Raw genomic sequence first — 17,468 nt, 5'->3', positions numbered from 1 at the left:
TTAAAGGCGTGGGCAATTAATTTTCCTAAGGGGCCACATGAGAAGCTGGGACTGTTGTGGAGTGCCACCCACATCACTCGTGGTCCTTCAAATGCCATGAGTCTATTTTCAAGCGTGTGAAGACAACAAACATGTTTTAACTGATATTAGATGTGACTTGTGATAATCGATTAGCTACAGTTGAAAGTCAAATGAAAGTAGGGTCTTTTTACAAAACCATATGAAAATCCTGTTTAACCACGAGATCAGAGACTTCTGCAATAAAATAAGTGACAACAGAAGTTGGTTTTACTCAAAATTTCTAAATCAGATTAAATCTTCAGTCTTCAATTCCAGCTTCTGTTTTTTGAGTTTTACATCATACTGACACAATTTTGTAAATAGAAAAGTAGAAATAAGAAGAACGGTGCAGAAAATAGCAAACAGAAAAATAGAATGACACCTGTTCTATGTTGAATTACCTAACCCACAACCACAAATTCTAATTAGGCACAGTCAAAGGCTTTAATCTGTTTACAAAACATGCAAACATCTCAAAAAAGCACATTTTCAGGATATTTATACATAAAGGTTAATCTTCACAAGAAAAAAAAAGCTGCATGATATAGTGTTGACAGACCCTGGAACTGACAAATTTTCACATTTCCCCATTTTAGTGAAACTAACATTAAAAGCTGCTCATATATGACTTCATGCTACACCAGTCCAGTGATAGGTTCTACTTTACACCTCAGAAGAAAAAAAAAAACCAATACACCGATTTCATCAGTGACGAATGAATCGTGTTGACATTGAAATGGAATTTAACTAAATCGAGTGTTCTCTTTTACATGCAACAAGAAAAAGTAGCACTTCAGCCTGCAGAAACATTGAAATATCATCTGACCATCTTGTAGTCAGACTCGTCACACCCGTACAGAAAGCTAAATGTGATAAAGAATCTGAGTGATTCACGTGACAATATTAAACAGTAAATCTCAGCAACAAACGTGTAAGGTGTAACAAATCTCCACATCAACAGACAGGACAGTTTATGTACAATATAAATAATGCATCTATGAAACCCTTTCAGTCATCATTCCTTTTCCAATATGATATTCAGCATTTGTGTGATGCAGTTATTGGGTAACCTTTGAAACTGCTGCCATTTTTGGTTCAGTCCGTGTATACATTTAGTGCACAGGTTTACCGAAAGAAAAAGAAAAAAAGTAGCCAGTGTACAAACTATGTGTAAGATCCTTCGTCATCATTACAGTGAGCCTCAAGTGACTATGATAGCTTAAATCTCTGGAATCTCAAATATAAACTGAGATCAAAATGATGATTGTCAGTAGATCAAGAGCTACAGTATGTAGCTCTAAATCACACAGTATATCGCACATGTTTATCAATGCAGGTGAAACTGTTTGAACATTTTTCTACCTGGAAAAAATGGGAATTATTTGAGAACGGGAAATGTGATACATATACAGATGACAGAGACATAAAGAATTTACAAAAATCATAATTAGTTAAGAATTTTGTTTTTAACAAATATGAAATGCAGGCGTTTTATTAATATTAACAGTGCTCTCTGTTTACAAAGATCCATACAATCATCCTGCCTTCCTTCTCAACATAATTTCTCTGCCTTCTCAAATTTTTACTAAGTCAATCCTTCATGTTGATAAAATATATATGTTTTAATAAAACAGGGTTCCCTTTAACATGCCTCCCCTTTCAAAAGCTGTTTCGGATATTTTAGCTATCTGTTGAACCACTGCCCTTATTCTTATTGCGGCTGAGAGGGAAAGTGGACTTGCTCTGTGGCTGGGTCATTTTGCTGGCGAGGTAGACAAAGGGTTCAATGAGTGTACGTCGGTCCACTACAGACACCTCCCACAGACGCACCTTCTCATTCTTCGCCCAATTCTGGGCCACGTTCAAGTCAACTCTCCTCTCTTCCTGCTTGTCCAGTTTATTACCCAGCACAACAATGGTTACCTATAGATCAGATTATCAAGTTAGTTCCACATTAGTCACTCTACAACTCTTCACATTGTGCTTCATGACAGCTGCTGTGGCTTCAGATACAGCAGATTGTCTGGTGAAAATTAAATATGACTGGGAGGAAACAATATTCAAATTAATAATTTAGAAATATCAACCCAGGACATAGGGCAGATGAATCAATATCTGGCATCTCTGGCTTGCTTGCTTCTTTAATATCCCAGAGACCTGTATCAGACCCAAAAAGCTCTCAAACTGCTGTGTCATGAATTTACAAAGGCTTGGCATCCCTCTTTAAGTGCACATTAATGAAACATGACCCCCAAAGCAAGGCTACAACAATGACTAAAGCCTGACAACTAATGTTACAATATTAAATAACAATGCATTCTGCTTCTGCATACTGGTGCAGAATATTCTGCAGCTTTATGTATTCTATATTGTACTGTTTTTATCCATCCATTTTCTTTCCCTTATCCATTTTAGGGGACAGCCTGGACAGGCCCTCAGTTTAACGCAAGGCAAATAGAGAGATAAACAACCAGTCACACTCACATTTACACATAATGGCAATTTAGAATCACCAATTAACCTAACTCATGCATGTCTTTGGACTGTGGGAAACTAGACAACCCAGAAAGAACCCAAGCAAAGATGGGCAGACAGTCACACAGAAAGGCTGGTGGATTAAAACCTAAGACCTCCTTACTGTGAAGCAACCGTGCTAATCACTACACCACCTATACTAAACCTTTTTATGTATATCTATTTATTAAAAAAATAGTGATATATTAGATATCACATATATTAGATGAGCCACACTTTGAGCAGAATATTTATGAGGTTTTTAATAAACATAACTTCTTCTATTCTGAAATTACTAGAACAGAACAAGTAACTGTGAGGTGTACCAATCAAAACCCATGCCCTCACTATACACATTAATTGTATTTACTGCTTACCTCTTTCTTGTCTCTGTGGCGATCAATGTCTTTCTTAAGGGCCTCCATTCGTTTAAAGGACTCTTTACTATCAATGCTGTAGACTAGTACGAAGCCATCAGCAAAAGTGTAGTAATGTCGGGGAAACTCCATCCCATCCCGGAGTCCACGGGTGTCATAGAAGCGCACCTGCTCTCGTGTGCCACGGTCAGTTTCTATGGAGCCAATATAGATATCCTCAAGGGTCTCCATTGGCTCTGAACCTACCAAGAAATAAACAAAGGTGGACACAAATGATGTGAATATGCTGCACAAATATTAAGATGACAACATGAGAGTCTTAGATGTTATAAACTTTTAATACAACTGTTATATACTGTTAACTCACCAAGCGTTGAGTTAATTCATTTAAACTTTATATAGCACCAAATCAATTTTGCTACGTTTTAATCACGATTTCAGTTACGATTACATACTGTCACATTAGTTATAAATAACTAATGGACGACAGAGAGAATACTCACTCAATAACATCAACACTACTGCAAGTCGACAACAAATTATATTATGCTTTGCTGCGATCACTCGGGGATAAACCACATTGACCATACATCATTTGACTCATTGAGGTAATATATGATAATGTAGGGAAGCGACATACCTGCAACATGATTGGCATACAGTAGTTGTTCTAACACAGCCGTTTTTCCTACTGCGGCTTGACCACAAACCACCACTTTACAGCTTTTACCCATGACGGTTTCTCACTCTCCAGTCCGAAAATCTGTTTAGGACAGAAGAAACAAAAAACAAAAACTACCCAACTGATCAAAGCCATTACTTAGAAACAATGCAAAACACAACAACACAGTACGCCTTATTTGGTTTCCTTTGTAGATAAACTGTGCTACTATGCACACTAGCTAACTTACAAGTTAGAAGAGCCCACTGGCAAAAAAAAACCCTTTTATCTGACATAGTTATTTTAAGTTTTTGAGTCGCAAACGATAGCTAATTTGGAGACGTTTGTACAGAAAATAGCTTAGCATTAGCTTCGGGAAGACACAAAACCACTATATCACAAAAACAGCCATTAATGTTGCCTGTATATGACAAATGCTAGTAAAACATGTCTTCAAAAATACACACGCTGATACTTCTGGTTATTTTGCCGACATTTATTTGCTAATTGTCATAATTTCGCTTGAGAAAACGCTTACCTTCCCAAATGTGCTACTTCCTGTTTATGTTGTACGTAACGACTGCAGTATGTAGCCCCGCCTTTCTCATTGACGGCAAAATGGCGACGGAGAGCTGTGATGCTGTGAACATGGACCCTGACATGGAACTGCTCAGCGATGAAGAATTAGAAAGGTAGTGGAAATTACAGCTATGTTGTCAGCGAATGAAAAACGCGTATATCAAAGTCTTTTATTGATATGTGTGCTCAAAAGCCTCCGTCGTGTTAATTTTCTTGTCGCAACATGAGAGCTTACCAGCGCGCTACCGCTAACAGTTTAGCTAAATTTGGCCCTGGAAAGCATCTAGCTCGGTTGCCTTCCACTTTAGCTAGCCCTTGTGTTGGATTTCTGGGTTTCGTTCACAGTAACGTATGTAAGTTGGTGGTTAATCGTTAAGTGTGAAAGTTGATCGGAGTTAAGAGTTTTGCTTTCACATCCCAGAAATAACCAAAGCTGTCTAATTACTTAATGGCACCATTCAGTTAATGAGTGTTCGTGATGTGAAGTATGACAGGCCTCCAAAAAAAGTAACGGCAGTAGCCCTTCAGGATGGTGTCATATGTTCCTGGCTCAGTCTCATTGCTGCGTGTTGGCTGGGAATACATGGACTCTGTCCTGGTAGTTTGACTTGTTCTATGTTTAGCTAACTCAGTCCAGCAAACTGTCAAATGCACATTGTGTCATTCTTTCTTTACTCGAAAACAGGAATATGAAAAAAGTAATTACCTACCTCTAGTCAAGAAACAATTCAGCAAGTCTACCTCTACTTATCTTACCACCTGTCATGTGTTTTTCTCTTCTCACTTGTTTTAGATTTGCCTGCAAGCTTTATTTGATTTCTGTCTTTTTGCCCATTTCTACACAGGGAAGCAGAGAGCTTCAAAGAACAAGGCAATGCTTTTTATGTCAAGAAGGATTATGCAGAAGCATTCAATTATTACACCAAGGCCATTGGTAATTCTTTCTAAACAATTTCAGTATATATTTCTGTGGATAGAAGCAATGCTAATTTCTCATGTGGATGAGAATTTAACATTTGCATCCAACATGTCCCTGGTAGAATATTAATAAAATTTTCTTAATTTAACATAACAGATATGTGCCCAAAGAATGCAAGTTACTATGGAAATCGGGCAGCGACACTAATGATGTTGTGCCGGTATAGAGACGCTCTAGAGGATTGCCAGCAAGCAGTACGACTAGACAACACCTTCATCAAAGTGGGTTGAAGAATTAAAGAAATTTCATATATATATATATATATATATTTAGTATATATATATATATATATATATTTAGTAGTGAGGATTGTCCTTTGTAAATATTTCTAACAAGCAATGGCTTTAGAGCAATACAGATTTTCACATAGACTTGACTGTAAAAGCTTTTGTTTATTGCAGATCTTGTATAAGTCACCAGTGGTCTATGTCTGTAGTATTACAAGGCCAATAACACTCCAGCTCCAGCACTGTTGTTGGTTGTAGTCTAGTAATATATTACATAACAGATAAATATTTTAGAGGCAGTCATATGTTTTTAATGATGTTGGTCATTACAGGGTATTATCACTTTAGGCTGTGAACTGTAAATCTTTTACTTACAGGGCCATCTGCGAGAGGGCAAGTGCCACCTGTTGCTTGGGAATGCTATGGCTGCCAGCCGCTGTTTCCAGAGAGTTCTAGAGCTGGAGTCAGACAACAGCCAGGCCCAGCAGGAGGTGAGTTGGCCTCAGTTGCAGAGAGCATGACCTAACAACTTGGACATGATTATCCACTATTAAATTGGCTTTGGCCAAGCCAGTGAAAATAAAGAGCAAAAAAAGGTTTGAATGGAAATCCAGTAGTAGTAGTTCACAATCACTTGTACTTATTCTGACCTGGATTTAATAAGCATGGCACTCAAGAGACTAGCAGTTTCTGAGAAGCACTGAAGTTCTTCCTCGTGGTTACTGAATATCATAAATTCCTTTGGCAGGTGAAGAATGCAGAATCTATCCTTGAATATGAGAGAATGGCAGAGATTGGATTTGAGAAGAGAGATTTCAGGATGGTAAGCTACTCATTAGATACAGTTTTAGTTGTTTTTTTGGTGTGTGTGTGTGTGTGTGTGTGTGTGTGTGTGTGTGTGTGTGTGTGTGTGTGTGTGTGTGTGTGTGTATTATTTGTGAGGTGTGTTATTTGTGAGGTGTATTATGTCATAAATACCTGCCAAGTCAAGCATCACGTACTGCAGGTATCTGCTTGTGTTTAGGTTGTCTTTTGCATGGACCGTGCCTTGGATTCTGCCTCCGCTTGCCACAAGTTCAAGATACTAAAAGCAGAGTGTTTAGCCCTGTTGGGGCGATACCCCGAGGCTCAGTCTGTAGCCAGGTAAGAATGCACACTTGAAAAGATTTATTTATTTTTTGACATTATTGTCAAAGGGATATAATGGAGGAAAAGTCACTGAGGTGTGTAGTTGCCCTAACATGAAGTACAACAAAACAGTATGCCTTTATCAGACAGGGCCACTGAAATGTGCAAGCAGTGATTTCCATGCAGGTTGAAGAACTGTCAGGATGAAAAATCACAGCTGGACAGGGCACGGATCCTTAAATTTAATCACTCCAGTTTGCCTTGAACATGAAGATTCCTTGTTGTGTTTATGTGTAGTGCTTACTATATGTTCTGAATAGTGGGAACAGCGATTGTCATGATTTGACTCTTCCGATCTTTACTAGGTTGTCTGTAATACATTAAACAGTTGAGTTTTCAGAAATGAACTTCTCCTTTGAAGATGGTGTAACAGTACATTTTTTAATGTGATTTACTCTTTTTAATTGCACTTTGCCTGTAATTATCTGTTTTTATCCAGTGATATTCTTCGAATGGACTCCACTAACGCGGACGCTCTGTACGTGCGTGGTCTTTGTCTGTACTATGAGGACTGCATTGATAAGGCTGTGCAGTTCTTTGTCCAGGCCCTGCGTATGGCTCCTGACCACGACAAGGCTCGGCTTGCGTGCAGAGTGAGTAGCTAACAATTGCACTGCTTTAAATTTAGCAAGGGAAAAAAAAATCTCCTTCACCAGTCTGCTTTGAGGTTTCAGTTAGCTCAGAGGAGCTTTTAAAGCTGCATATGAATTTTCTACCCAGAATGCCAAAGCGCTAAAAGCCAAGAAGGAGGAAGGAAACAAGGCATTCAAGGAGGGAAACTATGAGGCAGCATGTGAGCTGTACTCTGAGGCACTAACAATAGACCCTAATAACATCAAGACAAATGCCAAGCTGTACTGTAATAGAGCTACAGTCGGATCAAAGGTAAAACATAAAATTCGTTTCATTAAAATATGTCAATTGTAGGCATACAGACACCACAGGTCACTACCTTTTCCTATCTCTTTGCCTCACATGTTCACATTTTCTTTTTCTTTGAAAGCTCAAGAAACTAGAACAGGCCATTGAAGACTGCACGAAGGCCATCAAACTGGATGAGACCTACATCAAGGCCTATTTAAGGAGAGCACAGTGGTATGCCGAAGATTTTGTTACTTTGTTGTTAGTAGACAGACCAACTTGTATGTCATTTGGTTTCTTTAAGCAGAAGCTTCACTTTTGTACCGACACTTTTGTATTTTATAGTTCAAATTGAGTAATGAATTGACTGAAAGACTTGTGCTTGGTGTCCTGCAGCTACATGGACACGGAGCAGTACGAAGAGGCAGTGCGGGACTATGAAAAGGTTTACCAGACAGAGAAGACAAAAGGTGGGGGCAGAGCAGATATTACCACCTCAGTGCTCCTTTTCCACATATTGGCACCTTTGGACTAGTATTAAGTTGCCACTTTAGAGACATTACATAACTGTTTTTAATGCAATGCTTACTAATCTACATGCTGTGTGTTTTTGACTTTATTACCTAGAACACAAGCAACTCCTGAAGAATGCCCAGCTGGAACTGAAGAAAAGCAAACGGAAAGATTACTACAAAATCCTCGGGGTGGATAAGAACGCAACAGAAGAGGAGATCAAGAAAGCTTACCGCAAACGGGCACTTTTACATCACCCAGGTGCTTGATTTCTACGTAAAAAGAGAACTAAACATCACATCAATGAAGAGTCCTGAATTGTAGGGGGAAGTTTTTCTGCAGCAAATATGGCCATATAATTTCCAGTGAAAAGATATTTTAAAACATTATTTTAGGGAACTGTTTTTTTTTTTTAATCTTATCTTTATTCACACATTTGAAATGAAAATCAGTTTAGATAATCCTTCAAAATAACTGCCTAAATAAGTGACATGGGTGATTTTTGGTATGGCAGCTGAGCTGTGAGATTTGCTTCTAGAAGGACTTTGAGTTAAATTACCAAATATAATACTGCTTTCATTTTTCCCCCTCCCTTTAGACCGTCACAGTGGAGCTAGTGCTGAGGTACAGAAGGAAGAGGAAAAGAAGTTTAAGGAAGTGGGCGAAGCTTTCAGCGTGCTTTCTGACGCAAAGAAAAAGTCTCGCTACGACACCGGACAGGATCTAGAGGATGACGGCATGAACATGGGAGGTGAGCATATGGGTCGGCTTCAGTGTGTGAGGTCTCAAGGATGATCAGATTGAAATGATACGAGAAAATTCAGCCAGATAGTTCTGTGTTCATGTCGCTTCTTGTGTTTTCTTTCTTTCCAGATTTTGATGCCAACAACATTTTCAAGGCATTCTTTGGAGGTCCAGGGGGTTTTAGTTTCGAAGGTAACATATGTTCTGTTTGAAAGTAAAAATCTGTCCCTCTGCCAGCCATTTGGAAGGAGTCCCACAGTCTGAGAATATCCTAAATGCGCTAATGGTTTTGTTTTTTTTATTATTTTCAGCATCTGGACCTGGAAATTTCTTCTTCCAGTTTGGTTAATTGGAAGAGTCGACTACCTAAACAGTTACTACATCAGGACTTTCCAACAATGTCAACCCCACAGCCCATCATCTGTATTTAATAACTGACTGATTTGCAAGTCAGTTTCCTGTATATGCCATTGACTGAATGAATGCAACCCAATGCAGCAAATGCCCGTCTAGCAAAGGACACCAAGTTGGCTCAAACTGAGTTGGTAGTTTTACTGGTTTTGGATTTAGTTTTCTTCCTTCCAGAATTAAACAAACTTGAAAGTCAGTAATGGCTAACAACACTGGTCCAAATAGTCTGGATTTTTCAAATAGGAAAGATTGCACAGCTATTATATTAGAGCTTTTAGGGATCCATGCAGGAAGTGCCATCCTGGGGAAAACTCTCGAGCAAGCTATTATCCTGCTCATCTCAACTTACTGCTGAGGGGGGGTATTCTCTGCATGACAGTTAATAACTTGCTCAGTGATTTGTGATGGAAATCACTGAGCAAGCTGCACCATCCCCGTTTTTTTTTTTGTTTTTGTTTTTTTTTGACGAATCTGTCACACAGACAGTTGGCTGCTACGAATTCGCACTGAAAACTGCCTCCTTGTCATAAGCCTTTGGGAGCACTCAATCTTCTTTTTTAAGTTGACAACAGCTGGAGTCTAGACCTACGCATGTAATTCAGCCGAAGCACACTAGAAAGGCGGCAGAGGAGATGGCCGTGCTGGTTTTGTTGTCAGCAAAGTCTCCGTCCCTTCTGTTGTTTCACATTTGATGTTGCCATTCACAGATTGCTGCATTGTACATTTTACTGGAATGTAAAGTGTTGATTTGTGATAATAGTTGAGTTTCTTTTTTTCCATTTTTTTATCGTCATAATGTATATTTATTGTAAATTTGCTGTCTGATATAAACGTCAGCGTAAGATGAAGATGCTCTTCTCCTAAGATTGAAAGAGGCACCCACCATGAACACTACGTTGGGAAAAAAAATAACCAAAAAAACTCAGGAAGATGATTGGTTTGCTAGATCTGCATGGCATTTTAAGCTCAAATAGATTACAGTATACAGTAGAGGTTATTTGACATTGAAGCTGTCTAATTTTATTCAATGCAAGGTGGAGGCATCGAGCAAAAGTGACAACTTTATTGCTCCACATAAAGTGAAATCTGTTTGCTGTTGTCCAAAATGTTCAGGTGCTGTGTGATGATTGAAACGTAGGAATGTTTAATCATTTCCCCATTAGTCCATTGGTGCACTTGAGTATGAAGAGTGTCCTCATTTTGCTCTGATTGTTTTTGCTCTTTATGGTGAGACCATCCACTCTTTTCCCTGGAAAAGTACCAGCCATGACAATAAAGTTGGCCTCCTCTGGGTTTCCCCTAGATTGATATCTTTCTTTTGTTTGGAATCATTAGTTTAGAAGTATTGCATAAAGATACCGTGTGGTTTTACAGATTGCTGTGGGAGTGAGTCCTGCAATCTGGTATCATGCCAAAAAAGTGATGTCCTGTATTTGCCAGAAAAGAATGATGTATCTCATGAATAGAGCTGCAAACAGTTATTGGGGAAAGTGACTTTTATATGTCTTATTTGTTCTAGTAAAATTTCACGGACATTAAAAATGTCTTTTTCAAAAGAGATCTGACCAAGAGGGCAGCAGAAATTAAAACTTTAAAAATATTTTAAGTTGCCAAAAAAGAACTGGAGTGAGTAAAATGTGAACCACAGAGTGGGGAAAATATCACAGTCATAAAGAGGCTTCTAAAATAGGTTTATATCTTTGTTTTGTTTCGGAATTTTAAGAAAAAAGTAGCGTGGAGGTTGGTGTACTGCAGGAGATGAGCAGCAGAGGGCGCTGCGTCCTCGCGATTCGTTTGTTGGTGTTGCTAGGATACCAGCTAAACGTGGATCGATGCGTTGGGCTAAAGTTTATACGAGTTAAACTGGCTTCAAGTTGACGGAAAGAAAGTTTAAAAGTGGCCAAAAATGGCAAACATCGACGCAGACCTCGAAGACCAGCAATCTAAGGGCGTATTCGCAACTTTAATGGCCGATGGGAAATGGATGTACCAGGCAGGAGAGTATAAAAAAGCTATAGACAGCTTCACAGAGGTAAGTGTTAAGTGTCGTCGTTACCTTTTCTCTGATTTTTTTTAAGCACTCTAGAAATGGCTCACTTCTTTTCTTTGTTTAGGCACTGGCTTTAAAGCCTAGTGACAAGCAGTGCTTTGTTGCTCGGTCCAGATGTTACCTGAAGATGGGAGGGTTTGACAACGCTTTGAGAGATGCAGAAGCTTCACTTAAAAGAGACAACTCGTTTTTTGAGGTAAATGTTTCTCTGCTGTCATGATAGAAAATGAGTAAAATGTATCTTTATGTCCCCGCTAAAGGTTCAGTGCCTATTGTATACATTTGTTTTGAATCACCATTTTAGGGTTTGTACCTGAAGGCAGAAGCTTTATACTACATGGGAGAATTTGAATTTGCCCTGGTGTTTTACCACAGAGGCCATAAACTACGTCCACAAATGCAGGAGTTCAGACTGGGTATCCAGAAAGCACAGGAGGCCATAGAAAACTCTGTTGGCAGTAAGTGTCTTGTTAATAGTGTTGCAATCATCTCACATCTCCTTACCTAAAATATGAACCGCTTGTTCTTTGCCATCTTTTAGGTCCTTCCAATGTGAAATTGGAGATTAAAGGAGACCTGTCATTTCTCAACATAGGTGGTGAGGTGAGTCTTTGGTGCATATATCTTCAGTAAATAATAATAATAATAATAATGATAATAATAATAATAATAATAAAAACAACCCCACTGAGGTAAGTCACAATTATCACAGTACAGCACAAACTCAGTTAAACTTAAGGGACATCATCTTACCAGCTGGGATGCTTAAACCAATGTGAATCGTGCTTTGGTGCATTGGAAAGGTAAGACCAAGGAAACCTCCAAAAGTCTTTGCAGCTGGTAACTAGGATGAAACTAGATGTGTCTCTAGGATGGCACATCTATTCAACGTGCCATTGCAATGACGTTTTCTTTGTCTCCCAACACAGTTACTAGAGTGTGGAGCAGTTTGGTCAGAGCAGCATGAATGATTAGCCTGCTGGAGGTCTTTTTGTAGGGCTGTGGCAGTGCTCCTCCTGTTCCTCCTTGCACCAAGGAAAAAAATACTGGTGCAGCTCTCTTTAACAGCCTTTCTCCTGATACAAGTTCCCTTAATTTTTATTTGAGCAATGTATTTAACATGCAGGCTTAGAGGCAGAGCTGTTCTAATGGTACAAGGGAAATAACAATAAAAATGACAGTATTGGTCATTTAGCCAGGATTCGTTGCAGGAAGGCACTACAGCTCGCTGTATATCAAAACTGCTAGACAATAGAAAGATTTCTTCCCTCTTGCTATGAATCCAATGAACAGTTGTCTTGATGCATGCTTAATCATCCAGGTAGGTAAATCCATGTCTGTAGAAGTCACTTGGATGAACAATGAAACATTTCTCCCACTGAAAGAGACTGAAAATGTTACATAAACAGTTAAATCCATGCACACTTAAATCCTATCACCACCTGTATGTATTCTGTAGAACAAGGCTGAGTCATTGCTTCAATTATGTGTCTTGTCTCAATCCCCCCAAAACCCCTGCAGTTTTCTGTATGCAATGTTTAGCCTGACCTGTCTTCTGATGCACAGTGTTATGTTATGTTTCTGAACTGTTAAGAGGGCCAAACCAATTGCAGCTATCCAGAATCTCACAAAGAAGAAAAAACAGAAGACTGAGAAAACCCCAAAGAGTGAAAAGACAACCAAACAACTTCTGGGCGAGTTTTATAGTGACAAGAAATATCTAGAAAATCTGATGAAAGATGAAGGTACTTTGCTATTTGTTCAAATTTACACACACTGTATGTTTCTATGTATCTAACTGTCCCCTAGCATATACTGTTCAAAATGTTTATTTAAAAAAAACAACTATATCTGTTTCATTCTTGTTGAATAATATTAATAGCTGTTATGTAATGATTTGCAGACTTGATAGAAGGTACAACAAAGAGTGGGGAGAAGGTGAAGGACATCATTCAGAGATGTCTGTCTTACCTTGACACTTGCACTGAATTTTGGCACCAGGAGAAGCCTACTTCTGCACAAGAAATGAGGCAGAAGTTCATGCAACAGAAATGTACAAAGCGCCGTAATAGCGCACTCTCTTCTGGGTTTCTGCTGAAAAGCCTGGATGAAATTGACAGAGGCAAGATAGCATTCTGGATAAACATGGACCTTGATTCTCTCTTTTACTTTCAGTTTAAAAATTCTCACTGTCCTCTTTGTCATCCCAGAGTTTATGTCTGGAAATGCAGAAGGCACTCTGAAGAAGGCAGAAGAAGTCATGAAGATGGTGCAGAGGTGGTCTGAGAAAGAGGTTCCTAATAAAAAAGAGGTTTTGGGCACCTTGCACAGTTGCATTGGCAATGCTTTGGTTGACCTGGGAAACATGGACAAAGCATTGGAGCATCATCAGAAAGACCTGGAGTTGGCCAAACAGTGGTGAGAAGAAAGGCAGAATAGGAGTAAAACTACATATTTGGACGAGAGATTAAATCCACCACACAAACTTCTTCATAGACCAGAACTAGTTCTATAGAACATATTACTATTGACCGTCAGCAGCTTCACTGGCTTCTTGTAAAGTATTGCATTCATTTTAAGATTTAGCTTCTTACTTTCAAGTCTCTCCATAATCTCGCACAACCTTATCTCTCTGGTCTTCTGCACATTGCTACTCCTTGCTATACCTTGAGATCCTCCTCCTCTTTTTCTTTCATTATACCACCTACTCGTCTGACTACCATGGATTTTAGAGCTTTCAGCCGAGTGGACCTCTCATCTTTAGAAATCTCTCCTGTAGCACACTCACAATATTGATTTTCTTCCTATTATTAAAACCAGCATTAAAATACATCCTTTTAAGCTCGCTTATTCTCTTTGATTCTGTAGTATTGAATTTTAATTCTACAATTTTTCCATTTTTTATACATAGTTATGTGTCCCTGAGTGTCTTGAAAGGTTCCTATAAATATTTTTTAATCACTATTATTATTATTAAACATTAAGAAATCTTTTTTTTTTTTACCTACAGCAAGCTCCCAGGAGCACTGTCCAGAGCTCTGGACAACATTGGCCGAGTCTATGTTCGAAATGAAGAGTTTGCAGAGGCCATTCAAGTGTAAGTAAATAATCAAATAATACCTGCACTTGAATTCATCCAAAAACTATGTTTATTTCTGACACATTTATTTAATCCTTTTTATTCCATTTTGTTTATAAGCTGGGAAAAGAAGCTTCCGCTGGTTTGCAGTGATTTGGAGAAGACATGGTTGTTACATGAGATCGGTTTGTGTTACCTGAAGCTCGATCACCACGAAGAAGCTCGAGATTATGGCGTCCGTTCAGTAGCTGCTGCTGATGGAATCGCCGATAAGAAGTGGCAGTTGAATGCCAATGTTTTGGTTGCACAGTCAGAATGTAATTGGTTATTTATTTATGATGCATCACTTTATATTAACAAAACAGAGACATGCAACTTTAATACTTTACTTCTTAAACCACAATATGTTTGAATCAGTCATACTGTTGCACAGTTCTTTAACCTGATCCCAGTTTACTCTTTTATATCAGTGAAGCTTGGGAACTATGAATCTTGTGTCACCCACTTTGAAAGAGCTTTGTCCTATGCCAAACTTCTAGAAGATGATTCTGCCATGGATGCTATTGAGAAGGTTCGTGCTTCTTTGTTGTATACATTCTTTTGTTTTCCTTTTCACTTAAGTTTAAAAAAAAATTTCAGTCCTGACATTTCTCATTTGTTTTCAGGCCCTTCATGAAGCAAAGCAACACCTAACACCATGAGGAACCCCTTCAGTCAGAATGGTTGAGGAAAAGAAGAAGAAAGACTCGTTTAGTGTTCAACTCATTTTGTGTGTGTGTGTGTGTGTGTGTGTGTGTGTGTGTGTGTGTGTGTGTGTGTGTGTGTGTGCGTGCGCGCGCGTTCATTTACACACCTATATGGAACACAGCAATAAAGCAGTAACTTCATCAAATGAGAAGATCATATTCAGAGTAGTGAAATATATCCGTTTTATGAACAGTGATTCGTTGTGTTTCTCATAGGAATAAAAGTGTTTATGGGAGATGCTTAAAACTTGAATTTCGGATGTTCAGAAGAACAATGCATACCGACATTTTCTGTAGCATTTTTACAAAAGCTATAATTCTTAAAGCTTATGCAGAATTACAGTAGTTCTGAAAAACTCTTCTTTTTTTTAAAATGAATATATTCAGGTACAGTCATGATGTAATTGCTGAGCCCATATTTTTGTTCTGTGCAAGTTCCATGACAAACTGAAATGTTATCTGGAAAATGTGTCACTTGATATACAAAGTTCTGTTTACTGATATAAATACTGCAACCTGGCAACCATTAAGTCCCATTAATCAGTATTACCTTAGAGCTTCCATATATAGAGATTAACTTATTATAGAGAACTTCCTTATTTCACCTTACTAGTACCCCTATTACAAGGCATGCACTGTGTGATTTGCAAACAGATGACTGCTTCTTGTAAATTTCCCATTGATAGAAGCACAGCCTGCTTACAGTTCATAGTTTCTTCACAGAACCTTTATTTTACTGAAATTTTAATAAGATGTTTTTCCATTAAAGAGAAGTTGTGTTACTGTCACGTACCCAAGTGTTTATGCAAACTTTTTTTTTACTGAAACACGATTGTTGTGATATGAGTGGCAGTGTGTGTAGTGCCCTTTGAATTTTAACCACATAAAATGTTTGCATAATATTACCTGTATATGCAAACTAAGATATACTAGAAACCTGTTTGCCTTTTTAAAATTTGGATATCTGTTTTTTTTCCTCTCTTGACTCTGTGACTCTTGTGTGACTTTTGTTTGGTAGTGGTTGTGACAACGGAAAATTACTTCCCTTTCTTTTACTTATACTGTTGTTGATATCTGTATAATTTAATTTAGTCTGAGGGTAGGTTAAAAGGAGGATATGTTTTATAAACACCTTTATTTGTGATTAGGACAAAAGTATTTGTGCCTGAAAACATAATACTTTGCAAAGTGAGATTCAGCCTTACTGTCAACTTTGCATTGTGTACAGGTTTAAACAATGGCTTTTCCACTGACCCAATGTGAACAAAATATATGTAAAATGGAACAGTGAGCTGTAACAATATGGATAAGAAACTACAAATGAGGTATCAAATATAAATAGGCATTACAAGAGATATATTAAAGCCTATATAACTGCTATAGATTAAAATATGTCTACAAGGTTCTAATTGTCATTAATATTTTAACTGCCATTCATTTTATAAAATGGGGAGTATAACTAATTAAACAGCAGATGCTCTATTATGTTAATATCAGCATCTATTAATACTATTTTGTCTGTAGTTTTAGTTCCATTCACGAGCTTCACCTGAAATCAATGCAAATACACTGGAAAAAAGAAAAATAACCGATAAAATAAAGATTAGATTAAAGGTACAGCGTCCACAAAAGACTTCCGGTCTATAGGGGCGTGTCCTTGACCACGCCCAGATGCGCGTTCCCGGGATTTACTTTTTTTTTTTTTTCCGCCTTCCACCCCTTGAAGAGTGGGGCGGGTACCCGTCTGTGCTCAGGATTGCGTTGTCATTGTATTCAGAGAGAAACGCGTGGTCAGCGGCAGCCACGACCAGCTCCACAGCAGCGACATAACTGGTAAGCGGACGTTTTAGCGAACAAAACTCTTTTGAACTGCTTGCTTCAACGCTTTTGTTTTCCCGAACTACCTTAAAAATAAGTTGGCCCAGTAACACGCGTCGACTTGTTTACACCCTGCGTGTTAAAGTTGTCGAGTCGTGGCGCTGCGCCTGCTGATGGTCCAGCTAATTTCTACTGACTGCCAGATTAAATTGGTTTTGTCTGGGCTGCTAACGGTAGGTGCACGCCACTCCCCGCCTAGCCACAATGTGCTGATAGTAAAATGCAGGCTAATCGCCAAACTCCATCGATTTCCTTTGTTTAAAACGGTATTTAAGGTCCTCTGGAGGCTATCTCATAGATTTGGTTAAAAGAAATACAGTTAGCGTGGTGTCTTTAATGTAATTCAAACTTTATTTAATCAACAAAATGAGAATTATCGTCATTTACTGATTATTGTGTATGAGATAAAGACGAACCCATTTTTTTTTCTGTTCTTGTTGCCCCTCTTTGTGTCTCTGGTTTCGATTGCTGTGCATTTAGGTTTTTTTTTTTTTTTTTTTTTTTTTTTTGTTTTTGCCGTCTTAAATTAAATTCCTTAATTACAGCCACATTAGCTCCACTAATAAGTTGTTTCGTGAGAGCTTCCCCCTTCTCCCCAATG

General features: G+C 38.4%; 4 protein-coding genes across 6 annotated transcripts in view; 3 read left to right on the top strand and 1 right to left on the bottom strand.

The window, feature by feature from the left end:
• Positions 1 to 490: 490 nt before the first annotated feature.
• Positions 491 to 4,224, bottom strand: nkiras2 (NFKB inhibitor interacting Ras-like 2). 2 transcript variants are annotated; one of them, XM_005920362.2, is made up of 4 exons: positions 4,151 to 4,224; positions 3,592 to 3,714; positions 2,952 to 3,193; positions 491 to 1,983 (listed from the first exon to the last, which is right to left on the bottom strand). In XM_005920362.2, the coding sequence occupies exons 2-4, from the start codon at positions 3,683 to 3,685 to the stop codon at positions 1,741 to 1,743; spliced, it is 579 nt and encodes a 192-aa protein (XP_005920424.1). In that variant the 5' UTR covers positions 3,686 to 3,714; positions 4,151 to 4,224; the 3' UTR covers positions 491 to 1,740. The 2 variants fall into 2 exon arrangements, with proteins under 2 accessions (XP_005920424.1, XP_014188521.1); XM_014333035.2 differs by having other exon boundaries at positions 3,592 to 3,746; positions 4,151 to 4,184.
• Positions 4,222 to 10,416, top strand: dnajc7 (DnaJ (Hsp40) homolog, subfamily C, member 7). The gene is made up of 14 exons (XM_005920361.3): positions 4,222 to 4,304; positions 5,037 to 5,125; positions 5,267 to 5,391; positions 5,775 to 5,888; positions 6,146 to 6,220; positions 6,422 to 6,540; positions 7,025 to 7,178; positions 7,306 to 7,470; positions 7,589 to 7,680; positions 7,843 to 7,916; positions 8,074 to 8,220; positions 8,558 to 8,710; positions 8,833 to 8,895; positions 9,015 to 10,416. The coding sequence occupies exons 1-14, from the start codon at positions 4,231 to 4,233 to the stop codon at positions 9,050 to 9,052; spliced, it is 1,482 nt and encodes a 493-aa protein (XP_005920423.2). The 5' UTR covers positions 4,222 to 4,230; the 3' UTR covers positions 9,053 to 10,416.
• A 129-nt stretch (positions 10,417 to 10,545) lies between these two features.
• On the top strand, positions 10,546 to 15,138 carry odad4 (outer dynein arm docking complex subunit 4). 2 transcript variants are annotated; one of them, XR_006054112.1, is made up of 12 exons: positions 10,546 to 11,146; positions 11,229 to 11,360; positions 11,469 to 11,622; positions 11,706 to 11,767; positions 12,759 to 12,909; positions 13,068 to 13,286; positions 13,375 to 13,582; positions 14,175 to 14,261; positions 14,364 to 14,560; positions 14,714 to 14,814; positions 14,909 to 15,028; positions 15,081 to 15,138. XR_006054112.1 is itself a non-coding variant. In XM_005920363.2 (11 exons), the coding sequence occupies exons 1-11, from the start codon at positions 11,021 to 11,023 to the stop codon at positions 14,942 to 14,944; spliced, it is 1,473 nt and encodes a 490-aa protein (XP_005920425.1). In that variant the 5' UTR covers positions 10,546 to 11,020; the 3' UTR covers positions 14,945 to 15,138. The 2 variants fall into 2 exon arrangements, 1 of the variants encoding a protein (XP_005920425.1); XM_005920363.2 differs by having other exon boundaries at positions 14,909 to 15,138.
• Positions 15,139 to 16,689: 1,551 nt separating this feature from the next.
• The window catches only part of LOC102289155 (2',3'-cyclic nucleotide 3' phosphodiesterase), a 4,868-nt gene continuing 4,089 nt past the window's right edge, over positions 16,690 to 17,468 (top strand). The window contains exon 1 of the mRNA XM_005920364.3: positions 16,690 to 16,822. The gene's annotated coding sequence lies outside the window, so the exon portion shown is untranslated. The remainder of the gene's footprint in view (positions 16,823 to 17,468) is intronic.

Source organism: Haplochromis burtoni, unplaced genomic scaffold (assembly GCF_018398535.1).
Source record: "Haplochromis burtoni strain Fernald_Lab_line unplaced genomic scaffold, NCSU_Asbu1 Contig_21, whole genome shotgun sequence".
Classification (NCBI taxonomy): Eukaryota; Metazoa; Chordata; class Actinopteri; order Cichliformes; family Cichlidae; genus Haplochromis; species Haplochromis burtoni.
This window is presented reverse-complemented; position numbering and strand designations above follow the sequence as displayed.